Source organism: Buceros rhinoceros, unplaced genomic scaffold (assembly GCF_000710305.1).
Source record: "Buceros rhinoceros silvestris isolate BGI_N320 unplaced genomic scaffold, ASM71030v1 scaffold1463, whole genome shotgun sequence".
In the NCBI taxonomy this organism is placed as follows: Eukaryota; Metazoa; Chordata; class Aves; order Bucerotiformes; family Bucerotidae; genus Buceros; species Buceros rhinoceros.
This window is the reverse complement of record NW_010405153.1, coordinates 928-21,663: the sequence shown is the minus strand read 5'-3', so window position 1 is coordinate 21,663 and position 20,736 is coordinate 928. Positions and strand designations below refer to the sequence as shown.

Sequence of the window (20,736 nt, the reverse complement as noted above, 5' to 3'; positions counted from 1 at the left end):
GCCAGACAAATGGGAAGGTCTCGGCCGCTGGCTTAAAAATTTTCTAAAAGTGAATTAAGTGCCTGAAGAGTTGCTTGTGTATTGTCTAGGCTCAAGAGATACTGGCACAGAAAAGTTGGAATGGGAGGAATGGGCAAACCTTGGTGGCAGTGCAAACGGCAGGGTCACGCGAGGAATCCCGGGGGGAAGGAGGAATCCTTGGGTGCATTGTGGATTTCAGAGCCCACAGCTCTGTGCATCAGGACCTCAGGAAAAGCTGCGTGCAGGGCGAGGATTGTGATGAAGAATGTGAGACACTTAAGTATTTCTGGCAGGCTGGCGGTTGAAAGAAAAGAGAGGAGATAAAATTCCTTTTGGAGCTGATCCTAAACATACTGAGCTGCTTTTTGTACATTTCTCTGAATTAGCAAGAGGGTAGTTGGACTCAAAACTGCCAACTCCTGGGTATTGAGCAACTGGGTGTGTGGCAGGCGGTCACCTGGATGTTCCTGGAGTGTTAACTGATAGAATCACTCTGGGCAGCCCGAGTACTGACAAGGCCAAAGCTTGGCTCTCCTGGATTTGTAATTTAATTTCCAAATGTACAGGGCAAAAAATCCTGGGAAGAGAGAGGACTGAGAAGTGGTGACGTCAGTATGGTCTTAAGTATATGAATGTGAGGGGGCTGTGGTTTTGTGGGGCTCATGTGGTGCTCCGCGCTGACGTATGCCCTGCTGCCGGTGGGATGCTCGCTGTCACAGCCCGCCCCTGGGGACTGCGAGCACCCCGGGGCGGACAGACTGACGCAGGAAGAGGAAGATCATCAAGACCGAAGCTGGCTTCTAGGGCAGGGTGAGGACAACTGCAAACACTACAACAGCAGCAAATGGAAACGAGTTTCATTAAGGAAATGAAACTACAGGGGGGAATCAGAGTTAAATTACTGCAGGCTTGGAAGAAAAACGAATTTTGAAAGAATCAAACTTGTAACTTACTGCAAAGGAAGAAGGGAGGTGAGGAGGAAAGCGTTCCTGAACCCCCCACTGCCTCCGATGCTGAATTTGGTGCCTCCTTAAGCTTCATCCAAAAACCAGCACTCTGAAACCAGCACAGAAATTCCCAGCTACAGCCTACTCTGACACCGAGCTTAGTTCCCCATTGCTTTTCTAGTGGGTTTAGGTTATAAATAACTTCTGCTGTTTATATTTTATGGCTCTGTGAAGTGGCTGAGAAATGAGTCCTGACTTGGTAACGTCTCATCCCACTTCAGCAGCTTTGTGATAATTTATACTGGCTCTTGCAATGAGCTATCAGGCCTGGAGTGTTCGGATCAAGCTGTGTTTGCTTTGATTTTTGACAGTTTGATTGTGCCGATTCCAAGCTGTACGGTGTGGTATTAAATGTGATCCTCTTGTTCCAGATCCACAACGAGTTGCTCTACACAGCTTCCCATGATGGCACACTGAGGATTTGGGACATCCGGGGAATATGCAAGAGAAATAAGCGGCGTTTGAAGAAGGAGCGGTCTGCCCAGGGCAGGAGCTCTCAGAAGGGAAGTCTGTCACGTCTCTTCAACAATAAAGTCGGCTGTATGGTACAGCAAGAAAATGGGGAACATGAGGCCGTTGAACTAATGTGACTGTCCAGAACAGACTTTCCATCAGTGACCAAAGCTGAACCTTTTGTTTTCTGCACCACTGCATCCGTGTAAACCAGAACTTGGAAATTCAGAGACAGGAAACGGCTTTGCCTGAGCCTTTTTCAGGATCCAGGATGCTCTGTGAGTGTTGGATGGACCAAGTCAGATATTGTCGCTGCAGATGAACTCAGCTGAGGAGGGACTGCAGCATAGTTCAGGGGATGTACCTCTGTGTGCACGTAATTAAGAACTTTTACTTTCGACTGCTCGTTTTCAGCTCCCTCTGGCACAGAGGCGTTGCACGTTTCTGCCTGTCTCGTGAGAAGTGGTTTCTCCTGTCCTCATTGCTGTTTGGCTGGATGTAGTCAGGAAAAGTGCTCTGCAGCACAACTTGAATTCAATTTTCCCAGCTGACCTGCAGGTCAGATTTTGCTGACCAGACCAACGCACGGTGTGGCTCAGCAGGAGGAGGTCATAGCAGACTGGACACCTCTCTGGGAAGCTGGGAGAAGCAGGACAGAAATTATTTCTTTTTAATAAAACTTAAGGTAGAGAACAGGCTAAACCTCAGACCTTTTGTACCAAGGTCAGCCGTTTGCCAAGGCACAGCAGCTGTCCTCCTCCCACCAACCTGGAGGGGTCTTTTACCTTTTAGGATCTCACACTTAGTGAAGGAAGCACCCATGGCCTCGTGTGTCTTGCGGGTGCTTCCAGCTACCCACTCACCTTTAGGCACGGCTCCCCAGGTGGTAAGCTCCTGGTGGGTTCCTCAGAAGGGTCTTGGCACGGCAGCAGTCAGAAGCTGTTTGCTAGGCACCACCTCTCTGGGCAGCCTGGCCCATTGCTTGACTGTCCCCGTGGGGGAAAGGTTTTCCTGACATTCACTGGGAAGGTCGGTCTCTGGGGTTTTTCAGAGGAGGGCAAGCAAAACTGGGTGTTCTAGATTTGTTGTCTTTCCTCGTTAAGAGGCTGTCTGGCCTTGGTTTGCCAGGGCGTGCGCAGCAGCGGATAAGCAGTCAGACTGAAGAGTTCTCCCAGTCTTTTTCCAGGTTCACCCCTCTCCGATAACCACTGAGCCATGAATAAACAAGGGTTCTTATATTTTTCTATTTGCAGATATAACTCTTTGTAGAACCAGTACAAAAATACCTAACCACATGTTTTTATTTTTATGGCTTTATTTATTCTGTGCTACAGCATGATAAAAATGCTGTAATCCCTTCTTAGAATGGACTAATAAACATGTGGCATCTGCAGACAATTCGCTGTCTAGTTTCTGTTTTCTCATCTGGAGGGGATGTGGCTGGCTGCAGATGGGCAGCAGTTCAGAATGGATGGGGTATGGATTAATAAACCCCAAACACACACTTGTGGAAGTATTTATTGCCTTTCCCTCACTGCTGGGGCTCTTTTCAGGGGTGCAGTGGGGCTGTCCTGCTTCCCACCACGCACCTGCCTGATAGAACCGTTTCCCTTCTCAGGGGAAGGAGTGACCAGCCACACACTGATGTCCAGTCGTATGGGCAAGTGTGGACAAGGAATGGCCGCACATGGTGGCTCGGTGCTCACCATGGTGGCACTGCAGACCCCACTCTGAAACTGAAACACCGTCGTTGCTGCTCTGCACCCTGCTTGTCTCTCCTGACAAGCAGCTTCCTTAGCCCTCACCTGGCAGGTTTCCACACTGAGTAGGAAAAACCACTTTAATTATGTTAAATGCCTACTGAGAGAGACGAATTTGGGAGACCATCTGCATAGCGTAGGTTTAATTCCACTGGAAGCTTCTCTGGTTGCTGTAGATCAGTACTGGCCCTGTGAGAAACGTTGTGAGAGGGTGGCTCGTGGTTGCTGGTGTGATGGCTTCCTGGCCAGCTAATTTTGCTTAGGAGGTCAGTGGGAAGCAGGAGGCCTTGAGCAGAGATGGACAGCTGCACAGACAGTATGGACTATACTTTTTGTTTGAGACTTTGCCCACAGTGTGTTAGACACAAGTGCTTAGCTGGCCTTACAGCGGCCACATATGCAATTACCAAATGGATTTAATAGATACAGAGCTCAAAGAGTGGAATTAATGAGTCATTACCACTCCTGCCCCTTACTAAATGTCTCAGTGCCTTCAAATACGTGGTCAAAGCTAACTGAAAACTTCTAGTCTTGGCCTCCTGCCCTGCTGATCATTGAGAACTGTGGCACAGCGACGTCGCTGAGGAATGACTTCCCTGACGAGCACTGCATCTCACCATATTAATTTTCAAGTCCCCAAGGACAAACCTTCACTTCAAGTTGTCACTGCCAGTTTGCCCTGCAAGCCATTTCAAAGAGGAGAAACACTGCCTGTGCAGCCCAGGGCTGCTGCCCCTGGGCTAGTGCCAGGCAATGCCAGGAGGGCAGTAGGTTTGGGAACCCCTCTGGCTACAGAAAGGAATAAATTTGTGCTTTCCCACCTACTTCTCGTTAAAACTAGATCCCTCACCTCGTATGTTCTAAATTCTTTTGTATATTCTGGGTCTGCTCTGCATTTTGTCCAGTGGTTCCTCAAAGCTCACCTGTAGAGAAACAGGTTATAATGGTCGCTGGGGCTGTTTTTCCTTCAGAGGCTCCTATTACAGGCTTTAGAAATGCTCTAGCCTTTGGGGAGGAGATACAGAACTGCTCAATTTTTACAGCACTTGCCCTGATACTGAAGTATGAAATTTGTGGAAGTATTTATTGCCTTTCCCTCACTGCTGGGGCTCTTTTCAGGGGTGCAGTGGGGCTGTCCTGCTTCCCACCACGCACCTGCCTGACAGAGCTGTTTCCCTTCTCAGGGGAGGGAGTGACCAGCCACACGCTGATGTCCAGTCGTATGGGCAAGAGTATTTCTTAAGAGTACAATCCCTCCCTGCTTTGTGCTGTCCTTGGCTGAGGCGGCCAGGGAAGAAAATCCACTCCTGCAGGCCCTTAAGTCCCACCGCTGGAAGGGGGCTGTCAGGCCTGGCTCTGAGCGTTGCTGGCTGCCAGTAGCTCAGTCCCACCAGTCCCAGCACGGCGCTGGAGCAGACGGGGCACGGGCTCCCTCTGCCGTGACAATGGAGCTACGGAAAGGAATAAACCACGGCTACGAAAAGCTGGCAAGCAGAACTTACACTCTCTGGGGACAGGGATGCTCACACGGCAGAAACAGGGATGCTGCAGAGCACACACAGAACCCCCAAGTATTTCTGCAGGATGCTGAAGCTGGGTACAGCTGCTGGGACAGTGCCTCAGCCCAGGTGTGCTCTAACAGCTGGTTGAAGAAAATCTTGGTATTTCCCATGAAGTCCACCCGCCTTAAGCCACACACGTGTGAGAGGTCAAGAGGAGCTGCTTGGGGAAACTGGTTATTTAGCTGTAAAAGGAAACAGCACTATGCAGGTCAGACGTCTGACAGGACAGGGCCCTGCGGGGTAGTTGCTGCTGGTTCTTAAAACCAACGTGTAGAAGACTCTTCCTACAAGCAGGAGGAGCACGTAAGGACCTTTATTGCCTGTCTAACACCCGCAGGAAGTGACAGGTGGAACACAGTATAAATCCATGCACAACACATACATAAATGTCTCTTAGAAGTCTTTCAGAAGAAAAGAACAGATTGACAGTTGATACCTCTGCAAGCTCACAAGCAAGGTTTCTGATTTATAAACTCGCTTCTTTTTTTAAAGCTGGTATTTTAAAATGGTATAGAAATGCTTCTTTACTTGAGTACTAAGTGAATTAACTTATTATTCCACAATAAAAATATAGCTTAGTTCTATTAAATTTTCTTCTGAAAATAAATGTTTCTATTTTTCTGCTATGACAATAAATTACAATGTATCACAAATGTGGGCTTTAAGCAGATTTATAAATAAGCAGGAATCAAGTGTTCCACCTACAGTTTAACTGAATTCAAGGCATTTAGTAAGAGATAAGCTGAAGGTGCATTTATAATCCAAACTATTTGCCAAGTTGGGTACATGGCACTGAAGGGGATGTAATGGGATTTAATGCTGTGGGACTTGTATATAGGATAAGTACTCATGGATGATCTGCTCCTCTTCCTCCAGCGTTAAATCCAGATAATCCTCTTCGTGCTCAGGAATATCCTCTATGATTTCATTGACGGCATCGGTCTCCATGTCTTCATCTGTTGGTGAACTAGAGGAACCTTCCAACAAAGAAAAGCAGCCGTGAATGCAGAGCTGGCACTTCCCCTCTTTCAGCAGTGCGGCTGCTCTGCGAGGGTGTAAAACTACCCCCGTCACAACAGCTCAGCACCGGATGCTGCGGGACGGCCATTTTTTCCTGTTATTTAAAGCTGTAGGAAACCCTCAGTTGTACAACAGGGATGACGACAGCTCTCACAAATAACAGAAGAGTACGTCCGAGCTTCCTCTTTGCTAAATAGTGAATATCAATTACCGTTCTACCACATAAGGGACATGAGAGAGCGTGTGATCACATCAGCTGACTGGAGAGCACAGATTTAGAGTAAACCTCCTAGCAGGCAGAATCCAGACATGAGGAAGCCAAAATATCATCATTAAGAGCAGCAGGTCCAGGGAACATGCTCCAGTACTTGCTCTGTGGAAGAGTACAGGCAGGGGAGGTTGGTTTGGTTTTGATGTGAGCCAGTACAGTGAGAGGGGACAAGCCAGAACTGCTTGTAGACTACAGAGCAGGTGTTTACTCCTCTCAGCCCTTCCCAGGCCACATCTGAAGGCCGGTTTCCCCTTTTCCTGGGCTGCACCCGTCTTACACACCGCCTGGACAGACATCCCCTATGGTCCTGCTTACAGCTGTCACTGACTGCAGGGGTTACAGGCTACCCGGGGGAAGGGACACTGCTTTTATTAGTAATGTAGTTACAGGCACGATATGGGGCATTACTCAAGGCCCCCTGCCAGTATTTACGCAGAAATCTCTTAATTGTTTAGTACAAAAGCCAGAAGGACAGCCTTCCACCTTCCCTGCCTGCTGGATGCAACATTCTTACCTGCAGACTCTGTCAGCGAGTCTTTGGATGAAGCCGTTTCTTCTGATGGACTGGACCCTTCTGGAGACAGCTGCAGTGATGCAGGAAGAACTCCCCCGTAATGAGCAAGGGTTTGGGAAGCTAAGTGGATGTTGCCTTTAAACACCTTTAAAGCTTGCTCTGCTGACTCACGGCTGAAACCCATGTACATCAGCTGCATGGGGGGGGAAGGAGAAAGAATAAAAATATTAAAAAAAATTGAGAAATCCAAGCTCATCCAGCACTAGAGTCTGAAAGGAATCTTGACTCTACATCTGACGGTCGCTCCTCTGGCAGAGGAAAGCGCTGCATGCCAGGAATTCCAGGACACTGACTCAGGTTTACTGGAACAGTTAACTAGAGGGCAGTGACCTATAAAGGAATGGGGATCCTGAGCAGAATCAAGATCCTCTTGTTTAACACCAGACCAATTCTGCTTTTCAAAAGGAAAGCTCAAAGCACTCTGTGCACGTGCCATTTGCTTTTTCTAGGCTATCTAGTTTTCTGGCCTATGTGACATAGATAAGAGACAGATACATTCTAACTGTTCCTCTTGTGCACCTATCTAGTTTTCTGGCCTATGTGACATAGATGATGAGACAGATACATTCTAACCGTTCCTCTTGTGCATGGCAACATTCAGAGACTTGAATGATTTTCTCACGTGCTGTGTTTCTGGGGATACAGCATTAGCGTGCACATAGTTCCCTCCGCATCCACACACGACAGGTTGGTGTAGTGGGCAGGAAGTAGACACTGATTACATTTTAGCCTGAGTGTGACTTCACTGCCAAGTGCAGATGCCAGTGAAGTAAGACAACTTGAGTAACACGGGTCAAAGAACATTTGTACAGCTTTGCTTAAGGAAGATCTGGTGTGTTCCAAGGTGTAATCTGGAAACAAGACAACCAACTCCTAAGAAAGCAAGAGGTCTCACTTACTTGATCAACACTTTCCTGGGAAACCTGAAACTGGTCCATGGCCACAGGATCATCATCATCATCATCTTCCAACAGTAACTCCGGATTGTCAAGAATAAACTACGATAAAACAGAGAGGGATCAGAATAGAGCAACAGAAATCTAACAGTCCTTGGTGTGGATATCCATTTAGCCCCACAGCTGATACGAGCAACCTGAGCCAAGTGAGGAGGTAAGAGATACTTGATTCATGGGGTCAGGAAGAACAAGTCCACTTTGGGAAAGGTAGCTATGAGCTAGCAAATGCAGACTACAGAAAATAAAGAGTCTGCTAAACAATAAATAGAAAAGCAAACAAGTGTTTTTGTACTCAAGTACTACTCCTGAAAATCACTTACCTTAAAGGCTTGGTCCAGGTTTCCTTGTGTATTGTGAAGCGCTATCTGAGCGGCTCTCTCCGAATAGCCCATGCTTTTCAAGGTATTTATATCTTCCATTCGCTGCTGTCTTTTAGCTCTTTCCTCCCTCCTTATCTGTGCCTTTTCCTGCAAGAACACAGCCATTACAAAGCCTCCTGCACACGGGAATGCTCCAGCCTTCCCCTGGGCGCACAGGGTTTCTTGGATTTACTTCTCCGAGTTTCAATCTCTTGAGGAAAAGGGATTTCTTCGGGTTTTATTTTTTGAAATACAGACTGTGCTGCCAGACACTCGTTACTAAATAAAGTTGCATTTCCAAGAGCCAGCACTGCCGCCATACTTCCGCTCTGCAGATCAGCTCTTACGCTATCATAGCTATTACGGGCCTTGTGTGGTAAGTGATAAACCTGTCTGGCAGATGGTCCTGTAGACAGGACTTGCCAAGGACACACAGTCAGACCTGGGCATGCAGCCAAGGAGTTCTGTTCAGCCCTTCTCTCAGCCATTTGACTTCCCCATCCACATTTCACTGTCTGAAGTCTAGAAGTGCCACCTCCACTTACCAAACATAACTTCAGGCACTTCAGATCTGGACAACATGGTCTTCACTTCAGCTTCGCTTTAGCGCAAAAAAAATCCTTCTCCCCTCCTCGATCTTCCAAGGCCAAAGCCATGATATGGCGTAGCCTGATGGTTACCCTCACCACACTTCACTGCGCAGCCTCCTGTCTTTCAGACCCACCAAGCCCAGAAGCAACAGCCTGATCATGGGGGTTTTATTCCCACACTGAGCACTGCTGAGGAGCAGATGCTGACACAAAGTCTTCCTACGCGCCTCTGTGGTACAACCACAGGTCTTGTGCTCTCTCATCCCGTGTGTTCTGGGACAGAGCTTCCCTTGTTGTATTAAGTTTTGGTTTCAAACTTGTGGCAACAGATGCGAAACTGTCAGTTACACCAACAGTGCCAAAACAGGGCAATCAAAGCCCTTAATTTAGCACCATGGTGCACTGGTCACACAAACCATGACCCTATGGACACCCCAACCAATATGTTCCTTGCTTTAACTCTTTCAGCGCACCGCACCTCTCTCCTGTTGGTGATAAGATTGGCAGCATGCTCCACATCCCCATGGCACGCTCGCAGGGCAAGGCGAGCTTCCTGTTCAGAGAATCCCAGGAGCGACAGGCGATCAACTTTATCAGGATCTACGGACAGCTCTTCATATAAACGAGATGCCTGTACACAGGAAGAGCAAAATACTATTTACTGCTGCTAACATACAAATCATCGAGAACAAAAAAGTCTCTCAATTTTTCTGAGTAAGCGAAGAACAGGTGCAAGACGGAGCCCAAACACAGGACCCAGTGTGAACAACTTGAAGCTTCACTGAATGGCATCTTACCTTCTGAATATACTCAGCAGCCTCCTTTTCCCTGCCACTGTGGTAGTGTCCTATCCCTTGGAGGAGGTAGAGGCGTAGAAACAAAACCTTCTCACGGCCATAGCTTCCCTAAAGAATTGTGGAAACAAGGGGAGGTGGGAGGGCAGGTAGGTAGAAGCATATGGTAGAACATCAATTCGTTATGAGTGGAGCACTTCACACGTTTAAAGCCACTAAAGTCGCTAATATGTTACTAGCAATTACACTGCTAGTGTGCAGCCAAAGGATCTCATGTAAATGATGTCTGTGCATATAAGCACCCGTTTGCCATGACCTTTTTGTCAGGTCCAAAGCTTTCACTATGTTGACAATTGCACAACTCGATTACAGGACACAGAGACATGAGAAAACTTTGAACTTCTGTTAAGTCAGTCTTATAATATACGAACAATAACTGAATATATGCAGGAAAACAAGCCACCCTAATTAAATCAAAACCGGCATACTTTGATATCAATCAGCCTCTCATGGTTCTCCCCATAGCACCTCTGGAAGCATCTGTGAGCTGTGGACAGCTTTTTCTCTGCGTCATCCAGGCAGTCCAGCTGCTCCAGGCGGAAGTAGCACCACACTATATCCAGCTGCAGCACCGCGTAGTTATCAACGGTGTTCAGCAGCTCAGCGCTACACTCGCTGGAAAATAAAACAACTGTTGGTTTTCTGGGAGGGGTTGTTTATTTTTTCCACACACTTTTTTGACACTAATGAAACAACATGCTAGAGTTATGCATGCTCACACCTTTGAAAAAGCACACACTTCATATCTGAGGCAGCAAACTGAGGTCAGTGGAATTTTCATGTAGTGCTGATCTCCCTCCACCTTCACTAATGACAACACAACATCTCAAAGAATTTCAGCAGTCACAACTCATTTTGTTACTATTTAAGAGAGCACCTCTCAATTTAATGGAATTAAGTCCTGTGTAACCTTTGAGAGGACAGAGGAACTGCTACATGGGAACACGCTGAGTTCTGTGCCAGTCTCCTTGTACATACACCCAGATGAGAAACACGTGGGGACAGTATTACTGTTGGGGATCTCAGAAGAGCCATTTCGGGTTCTGACTGCTGACAGGAAATGAGTTTACCTGCAAAAACTCAGGTATGGTTCCTGACCTCAGCTATCTGCTCCACCTTTTACAAGAAATTATTACTTCACAGGAGTAATTGCACGTGAGTATCCGTAACTGTCTCTCAAGCTAATGCAGTTTATAGCCTCCTACATGAAAATTGACAGTTTCTGTTTATGTTGATAGGAAAGATTAAATTGCCCAGTGGCAGTATCTGTTTCAGCTGTTCTTCATGAAGCCACCTGTCACCGCAAGCCAGAGCCTTTGTCTGCTGTCTCCCATCTGCAATGAGGGTGAGAAGCAACACCAAGCAAAACAGGCCCTGATACACACGCACAGGTAGAGCTAATGCTGTTCTGGTGTTTGGGTGACAGGAAAGAGAGACACAAGGACTCAAAAAGGTTCTTACCAGAAGTGTTTGTCAGCATCCAACAAATACGGCAGTGCTATTTCATATTCTTTCTTCTTCATTAAAGCTCTGCCCTTCTCATGGTAACCCATGGCCAGCACAAGCGCCTACAAAAACAGATTGAGACTTTTTAGCAATTTGAGTGAGTTTGGGAGGTGCAAAAAAAAAAAAAAAAAGTCTAGGTAATCCATTAGAGCCCTTGTTCTTCCTAAAAAACCACCACTGTACCCATTCTGTAAGCACAGTACTACTGCACACTGCTTCATATTTTTCTCCCATCTGCTAATGTCAGATATCGTCTAATTGAAAGAAATGAATGTTAATGACACACAAAAGTTGCACCAAGCTTAAGTTCAGAATACAACCCTAGGTAGATTTTCAGTGATGAGTGATAAAAAGCTAAGCATTTTTCTGGGTGCTACACTTCGTAACAGCATCAAATTTGGATTGCTTTGCTACTAGAACCATCACGTAAAACCTAATGCTTCACCTCCTGCAAAACCTCAGAACTGAAAATTAGATTTTGAATGTGGCAAGAAAACACTCTAGTTCCTGCAGTACAACAGATGGAAATGTAAATAATATTTCTGGATAGAAACAACCTGCAATATTCCCTCTCATCCATGTTCAGTACTGATGGAATCTTGTCCACTTGAACATTTGATGCTTTAACTCTCCAGGTGAATTACTGCTTTCAGCACTCCACCAGAACAGCCTGCACTGTGAGAATGGACAGCTGTCACCCCAATCACCCGGGAACCTCCAACGATGCAGAAAACACAGAAGAGGCTAGGGCAGCAGTTAGCACATGCTGGGGCCTGCTCATTCCTTTGTGAGGGGCTTTTTTTTTTTTTTTTTTTATAGGGTGGGCAGCAGTTAGCACATGCTGGGGCCTGCTCATTCCTTTGTGAGGGTCTTTTTTTTTTTTTTTATTACTAGGTGTAATTCCAAGTATTTCTAAAGATTTTTATTTATCTTCAGAAAAATCCATCAAAGATAGCATCTATGACTACTGTCCTGCTTCAGCAACCAATACCAGATATGTCACTCCTACAGTAATTCAATCCATGCTCCACCAAATATATTTTGTGGAGCTTTCTTGAACAGTGAACAAATCTACATTTGAGAGAGGTCACAGTGCAAAAGATCTCAAAATCATTTTAAAAGAGTCTGATTTTGAGGGCTTACTGAGTTTCCAACTGAAACTCAGGCCTAATGATCGAGGTATTTGCATGTTGTTGCATGTATTTAAAATAGCTGCTAGGATATACTAAAGTTAAAGCTCATCTTAAAACACAGAAGTAGGGAATGAACCATACAGGGGTCAGCGCCAGATTAGACCTGCAATTAGATCAGCAGCCAGAGGTCTGTTCTCCAGATGACTGAAGTATTCCTAATTGTAGAGTTCAATTTTATTTCAGAATTATTGCTATTAGCAAACACCTACTGGGGCCAGGGTTACAACCCAAAAGTGTCTGACTGCATTTCAATCCCGTACTTGAAATGCCTCATGAGTCGAGCTTTAAAAAGCTGTCTTAGTAGGTCTGGAAGATACTTTCACCTACTTTTTTAGCTTGAGGAGGAATCTCGATTGACCTTCCAGTCTGATTAGCTATATCTAGATATGGAACAGAATCTGGGTCCAAGTACTCCTCTGAAAGACAGGAAAAAACAATTTAAATTTAAAAGCAGCTTTCAACAGATCAACTCTGCTCTTGGAAGATTATGTCAGTAAGTACATGGTTAAACAAAAAAGCAAACAAACAGCAACAAAAAAATTCAGAATTACATAAAAATGCTGTGGTTTTTTGGACATATGTACCAACAGTGGCCCTGGTCAGACAAACCCGAGGAACTTTTAGAAAAGTCGCTATGAAAATGGCCCTGTTCATCCAGAAATTTAGACGCAACATTAAAAGTTACAGAAACTGTAAAGAATTTTTTTGCAGGAGACAAAACACCTACATTTTACATAACAATTGAAATCCTTTATCAAACAAAGCATAGAATATAAAAAAACCCCACAACTGAGCATAGTTGATAAATTACAGCTCGGTAATTTCCTTTTCCCACATCTTTAATGCTTATAACCAGACTATCCCTTTTCTTTTCACTTCCGTCTAATTTAAAATGAAAATGTGCTTTTCTTGTAAACAAAAGAGTTAAGCAGGAGTTTGCTGAGATGAAAAGCTTCCGCCCTACAATGTTTCTCAGATGAAACAAACGGGTTGTTAAACCTTGCTGCACTTCACACAGAGCACTCAGCCCGTGAGCCCGTTATACAGGCTCCACTCTAGACTCTGGCATTGTGCTGAACTGACAGCGGTAAATACCTTAAAGAGATGCTATAGGATTCATGGGCTGGGGTCTAAATCACCCCTTAAATCCATGAAAGGAATCAATTCTTTCACTTGTTCAAGATCCGATATTACAGTAAGAAACAGGCTGCCACTGGCTGTTAAAGGCAGTTTTGTTCAGGTATTTTTGCATTTGGCAGGAATTTACTATGGACTCAGTTTCGTGATTTGTGGATTTTTGAAACAATAGAGAATTGATTTAAACTCCCCATCGAGCAATGTAATTCACAAACACACCCTCATTTTGAAAAATTATTCCTGTTAGATTGACTACATCCCTTTACGTTAATCCACAGTTGCCAGCAATCAACAGCAAACACGAAGAGAACAGACCAGCCACGTTAGGGACAGGAATGACAAGTGAGCCGCTCTGCACCATGAAACCATGGTTACATAGGGCCGTATCTCAGATAAACCACAAAAAAGTGCGTAATGACATATAACACATTGTTCCACTGTGCTTATGCCTACAATAAATTTAAAGCCTGTTCCCGAGAGTCGTCAGTCCCTTAACTGTCAAGTGCCAATTAAATTATAATTGATTCATATCATAACCTCGCAGTGTTTTCTAGCATTCTAGTTGTGTAAGGCAAGTAGGAGCAGAAGAGGAAGTTCTAGTCAAATAAAATCCAGTTTTCAAGCAGACAGAAACATAGAAAAGTATAAACTGAAATCCAGCCACGAAACAGGCACTCTGCTATGTTGAAAGTCCACTGAGAAGATAATTTCTGGTACACTAAGATTTAATGAATGTCCCCAACCCCCCCCAAAAAAAAAAAAAAAAAACCAACCAAAAAAACCAGCAATCCCCCTCACCTCTCTCTGATAGAATTTCCAAACCCTTCTTGGTTCTTTGCATCTTGTCATTTATTTCTTTTTCTTTCTTGCATTGAAGTTCTTCTTCCTGAACTTTTCTTTTGGTTTCCTCGTCGCTCTGTTCCAGCTGAAGTACCATGACTTTTGCATTGTGTGTGACGCCCTGGTCTTCAAGGGTTTTGCCTGCAAAGCAGAGCGTGATGAATACAATCCAAATGCTCTATTTGTGAAGAGAGACCGTTTTACATCGTGGTTCCCCTCTGCCAATGGCAGGACAACGACAAACCCACAAACAAAACCTGAACAGCCCCTTGCCTTACTCGTGGTGTACTGAGGGACCACAGTAATTACTAAAGAACTCACTCAGAACCCCTGCCAATAACTGACACATTCGGCAGGAACTCAGACTTGCATCTTAAAAGTGCTTTTAAAATGACTGGTATGTTTCTTTGCTTGGTTTGGGTTTTTTTTTTTTCTAAAACATTAGAAAAATACAACTGTTTCTACTTGAGTTAATTGATCATCAGGCAACACGTCCAGGAACACACCCCACAACAGTAACAGGACAGAGGAACTGAGAACTGAACCCGAGTTCCTATTGTCAGTTCCACGGTCCAATTCTGACATATTCTACGGGAAATAAATGTCAGATGCTTAGGCCGTCAGTACAGAGAATGCTGTTGTCATCACTTCCCACAACCCGTCTGACAAGCTGAACATGTGTAAGGCATCACAAAAAGTTTTTGAATGTGCTGTTATACAATATGAGTTTTGAGGAAATTCGGGGTTTCTCTTAAATGTCTTCAGCATTTCAACACTTGAAAAACGATTTTCAACGTTTATTACAGGATTCCTATATTTGCTCTAATTCTATCTAACAATTTTGATCATTACAATTTATTACATTTCCTGCAGAGAGAACCCTGATAAACACAACTGCTGTTCCTTGGAAATTTTTGAAGTTTTTCTTCTGGGAATCAGTAAAATAGAAAATTATCTTAAAAGCACACCCAACTAGAGATACATACCCAGGTCAAGCTGCTTCTTATTGACGATTATTTTGATAGCATTTTCTTTTAATGCATGTTCCTGTGCTATCCTGTGAAATAAATCAGTTCACCCATGAACATAAATTTGTTATGTAATTTTTCTATTAGAACAGCAATAAAACCTAAAAAAAAAGAGTATGCTTACAACTGGCTTCAAACTTTTACTATAAAAGGCTGCTAGAAGTAAAAGAGCATCATGAGAAAGCTTTGTTTACCATATAGGGAAAATTGGGAGACAGAAAGGGAAAAAGCAAAAGAGACAGAAAATAATCTGATTTTATTAGGCTTGAAAACAGAAATGGAAGAGAAGCTAATTCATTGTCCACTGATCACTGGTGTGTTCTCGGGCATTTGCTGGGGATTCACACAGAACTATCTTCTTCTACAGTTGCAGCTTTCCTGTTTTCTATCTGTTAAACACATTTTTTACATGGAGAACTGCCCTACAGGGGCACTGGACATCCTATTCAGCACTGAACAAACACACATGCTAAGAAAAAGCTTAAATTGAACAAATAAATAGTGTTCTGTTTGGCTTTTTTTTTTAGTTCTGTATGACCGTAAGTTATTTCATCAGAGAAGAACCAACGGTGATTACACTTACTGTGATCTCAGCTCCTTGCCTGTGATGAACAGGTTAGTTTCCAGTGGGATTTTTCTGCTCTGTAGTAATTATATCAGGTGGGGGAGAGGAGAAGGGGAGGAAGAAAAGCATGTTATCATGATACTTTGGACATTTTCTTAATTAATTGTTTTACAACTACAATTTCTTACTCAAATAATACTCATGTTAACAGGGTTACGGCTGGGCACACAGATTAGTAGTTTCTAGGCAGGGAGCCTTGTACTCGCTATACAGTGCTAAAAATAAGCATTACAACAGCAAAAGATTCAGAATTAGATAAATCTAAATTCAGAACCAAACAATTTAAAATGACTAATTTGATTACGCACTTCCAACCTTATTCTGCTTTGTAATTATGCCACTCACCTGTGACTGGCTAAATTAGGATTAATTCCTATTGGTGTCTCTGGTCTCAGATTAGATAATTAATTTAAAACTCCAGTTTAATTCCCCCATGCCCAGCAGCACTGTATAGAGGAATTACAAAACTCTGATAACTGCACGGCAATCACTTATCACCCTTTACCCCACCACATGCCTTGGTAATTATTTTTCACTACAGGAGAGAGAATAATTCCAATTGTGTGTGGTGTTTTTAGCAAGTATTCAATAAATAATAAAAATATTCCTTCTGAAGGGTACCATCTAAGATCTTTTTCTAGAAGAATACCCAAAACATTGTCCTTTCCCAGACCCAACATTCACTTCTGTTACTGATAAGGCCCCCAAATAAAGAATTTCTCTTTCACGGTTATCAGAGTCGACCAAGATGCTGCTCCTGCACATGATCAAAACTAGGAAGTGACTGGAGATAGTTGTTGTGCTTGCTAGAGATTGTTTTTAAGGGGTAGCTATTCCCAGTGAAGAGGCTTTGTTTTATAAGAACCTAACCAAGGGCCTGCTCTCTGTCCTGTGACCAACCTGCCCAGCAGACTGCGCATCCATACGGCTGAATCCTCTCTGCCTGGATAGAGCTGCTCTGCTTTGATCAGTGCCCTTCAAGATTGGTCCCTGCCCCTCACACTGTGCCAGGGCATTGCTGGGCAGGATGACGGGTGGCCTGGGCTAAACTGCAGCGGAGCTGACGCCAAGGGCTGGCATTATGGGTGCCATCAAACAATGGCCAGCCTGTCCCCTCTGCGGAAACTGTGCAGAGAAGATGCTTGTGACCCTGAGATTCCTATGTTATCTCTGGGGTGGAGAGTCCCGGGGCTAGTGCAGGGAATAGTTGAAGGAGGGAGTCTCATGAAGATAAGGTGGTCCTGTTTTGGCTCAAACTAAGAAAGCAAGGAGCTTTGACACAGATTTAAAGGGCCTAGTGTCTGAGCAGAGACCTTTGTCTAATTAATTGCAAAATGAACATTACAGTACACATCGTGAATGTGGTAATGAGCCGAGAGCAGAACATGCTAAACATACATGACTACGTTACTCAGTTCTCTCTCCAAATCATGCTAAACATCATGTAAGAAGCAGAGACAAACAGAGTTAGGGTATACAAAGCCACAACGGGAATACCCCACCGGGGGAGAAAAGACTGAAGTCTTAGCAGGGACCGTCAAAGGACTGTACTCCCCTTCCTCCACCCAAGACACGGACGCCTGGTTGGTAAGAACTGTGCCTTCACCACACAGTGAAAATGCCCTGGATGGATTTCTTTCTGCTGCATTACTATTAGACATTTGGTCTTAGCACTGCTGCAGCAAGAGCATTTATCAACGGCAATTCTCAATCTGACGTATCTGGCACTTTTAATAAACTCTTCCTAGTTTTTGGCTTTGTGAAACTGTTTCAGTGAAAGCTCTCAGGGCTCTGGCAGGCAAGAGCCAAACTCCTGCCTTTACCACGACACCCGCCTGTGCTTCACTGACTAGGGCAGGTGTAGCCAGGTAATCTGGTACAGTGACCAGTTTGATACTCATTTAGTTAGATTCACCTCCTTATTCTGGCATATTTTGTGTGTGAAACTAGAGGTTGCAGCTTGGCTTTAAAAGGGCATGACTTAGTTCAGTCCTATCTTTGTGAAGCTTTTAGGAGCCTGACTCGTAAGCAAACAGATGAGTACCACCACAACAGAAGATCCTGCTTCTCATTTCCAAGTTCAAATGCTGGACGTACCCGTTTTAAAGTAAGTTGATTTACCTGCCTGGGCTGGAATAGTTACCCGAGGATACTGCCATCACTGTAAGAACATTGCCACGTACCACAGTTAAAGCTAAAGGAGTTCTTATCAATGTCATCAGCCATACACGGTCTAAGATGACACCAAGTTCAAGTTGCTTATTGCATTTAAAGGGAATTTTATTTAAATGAAAGCTGTCATTTAAACAAAAGCTGTGGTAATACAGCAATATTCACATGCTAACTCAACTTTAGGTATTCTACAGCTGAAAAAATACACCTGCTCTTTACTGCTAATGTGAACACTCACATCTGAAGAAAACAAACTTAACTAGATGGACACTGAAATCTAATTTAAGTTTCTTAACTGAAAGATAATTTCACATTACATCCTAAAGGGAAGACAATTACTGAACTCCCAATATTATATGCCTTTCCCACATACCTGGGAAGCTGAAATACACAGTAACTCTCCCACCATAACACATACCTCTCACACAAAACACCTGAAAAAGCTGAATAAGTGAAAATATTTGCATTGGGTACATACCTAGAACTCAAAAGGCCATCAAAGCAGAGCTACTTATCCTGACTTTTCTGCAATGTCACTTACTTTTCTACGAGGCAGATATATATCAAGTCTTGCAATCCCAGTCACTTTAAAATTTTCATTTCCTGTTCCACGCTCAATTGCTTTACACCGGATTTCTTCAAGCATATTCTCTGTATCGTTCTCATTGATATTTAGCTTGGATGAATATTTCTGTACAAGCTCCTAAGAAAACAGCAAGAAAAACTGGGAAAATGCACCAGCAGTATGACATGGAAGACACATTACATCTACTCAGAGAGTAATTACCTTCATCTCTTTACCAGCTTCTTTTTTTTCATTTGTATATGGTGGTTTCCATAGCTGAATTTTGTCCTCTCTTAGGCAACTTGTCAGTTTTGCTATTAAATACTTCTTTTGTGCCATTCTTTTAAAAAAAAAACACAATTGGAAGGGAAAAGAAAGAAAAATAATCAATCCTATAACACACATCTCCCATATAGCTTTCCTATATGAAAATATTGTACCTTTTCAAGAAGCCTAAGTGACATTTTGGAATTCTGCAAAAAAAGTTGAGTATAAAATGCATTCCAGGCATTTTGGTGGGAGGGGAACTTGAGTCTAAACTACTACAAAATATTGAAAAGGTAGTGAAACCTGGATTAGAGTACGGATAATTTAGGTTGAAACTTGGCATTTCAAGAGAAAATAAACCTCTTCCTAACCCCAACCTGAAATTGCAGAAGATGCCAACTCATCAGAATCCACAATTCAGTTCTGCCCTGCTCTGGACAGGATGGCTCAACCCAATCCCCCTATAAAACATGACCTTGTTGTACCTCTGCCTTCCTGCTTCTCCCACTTCCCTACCTTCCACAGCCTTTCTACACCAGTGGATGGTTGAACATGAATTAATACCCTCTTTGGGAGGACAGAAAAGCGGTGTCAAGAGAGAACACCTCAGAACCACAAGCTCCACCATGAGAAGATCATAAGGTAGAGCTGACAGCCCTTCAGCAAAGTGAGATCTGCCAAAGCACAAAGAGCTAAGAGCAGACAGTGATCTACACCTCCCCTCCCCACTTTCCACCATCTGTCAAGCAAACAAGTTCAATACTCTCACAAAACACTATCGTAGAACTCTGGTATCACAACAATGAAACAGCAGGGTGACACTTTTCATAGTCCAAGAGACATTCTTCCCACTCACACTGCAAAGCAAGAAAAGACACAAGGCACAAGCAACATTAATTGTAGAGGCTGAAATCAGAGATGCACTGTAAATCTGCACCAGGCACTGAAGCACCCATCACTGGGGAGAAGATGACAGTGAGATAAGAATTTAGGCTGAATTCATCACCAAAAGTTATTTTCATTCAGCTCAGAGAAAGTAGCAACCAGAGTCAACCCCTGAAAAAAAGAACCAACAACCTCCCACCCCTCCAAGAAACAGGGAGGGCACGAGAAGAGAAGCAAAGGCAGACACAGGGATATCAACAGAAGAAGAAACAAAATCTATGTGCATATTAAAAGCATGGAGATTTTTGTCTCTTGGACACTGGAAATCATATGGAAGATGTAATCTTTTAATTTATACAGAAAAGCATTTGAAATGTTGGCATATATGTGCTAAGGTTGGCACTGAGTCTTGATTAATCGGTTTAACTTTTCTTTCAGAGTGGTTTCATTGTCTCATTCTTGCTTATTAGCCCATTGCTCTCAGCAGAAAAGGGGACAGAAAAGAAGAATCAAAGACTGTTCCTTGCTCAGAAAAAACACTATTTGAGAGCAAAAAACCAGAGCAAACCTCTAATGTGGAGTAAGTCTACTGGTAAACCCCATCTCACACTCAGCTTTAGTGCGCTACAGAAGATCTTTGAGCACTGCAAAGACAAGTCTCTTCTAAAGGGGAGTCAGAAGGATTAACTGAGCAAGTGGATGGTTTAACAGCCCTCACTGTTTGACTGCTGTAATTTGCATAGTGTCTGCCCAAACGAGGAGAGACAACCATCCATTCTTTTTCTTGCTGGGATAACTTCCTGTTGTTATTATTTTAGGGCCAAGGCATTTACAAAGCAGAAAGCAACAAACACGCTCAATTTTCAGATGACTGCATTGAAGTTATTGATGCAGCTTACCCCCTTTTCCAAAACGTGCCAAGCAATTCTCACAACAACCTGTAACCATCATTTTCCCACTTTTAGGTTATGCTGAAGAACCACTTGATAGCTATAATTCTACTTAACGTTAACCTAGGAAACAAAAAAAGGATCCATGGCTTTGGAGCATACAGATAAATGTCTAAAATGCCAACCTTCGGTTAAGACTCT

General features: G+C 43.8%; 1 protein-coding gene across 1 annotated transcript; it reads right to left on the bottom strand.

Annotated features, from left to right (window-relative positions):
* Positions 1-5,114: 5,114 nt before the first annotated feature.
* NUB1 (negative regulator of ubiquitin-like proteins 1) lies at positions 5,115-18,833 on the bottom strand. Its single transcript, XM_010133604.1, has 14 exons — positions 18,716-18,833; positions 18,470-18,631; positions 15,715-15,773; positions 15,090-15,160; positions 14,062-14,244; positions 12,454-12,542; positions 10,889-10,995; positions 9,856-10,042; positions 9,371-9,478; positions 9,052-9,204; positions 7,945-8,091; positions 7,568-7,666; positions 6,609-6,801; positions 5,115-5,780 (listed from the first exon to the last, which is right to left on the bottom strand). Exons 1-14 carry the CDS (start codon positions 18,830-18,832, stop codon positions 5,617-5,619), a joined length of 1,839 nt encoding a protein of 612 aa, XP_010131906.1. The 5' UTR covers position 18,833; the 3' UTR covers positions 5,115-5,616.
* Positions 18,834-20,736: the final 1,903 nt, after the last annotated feature.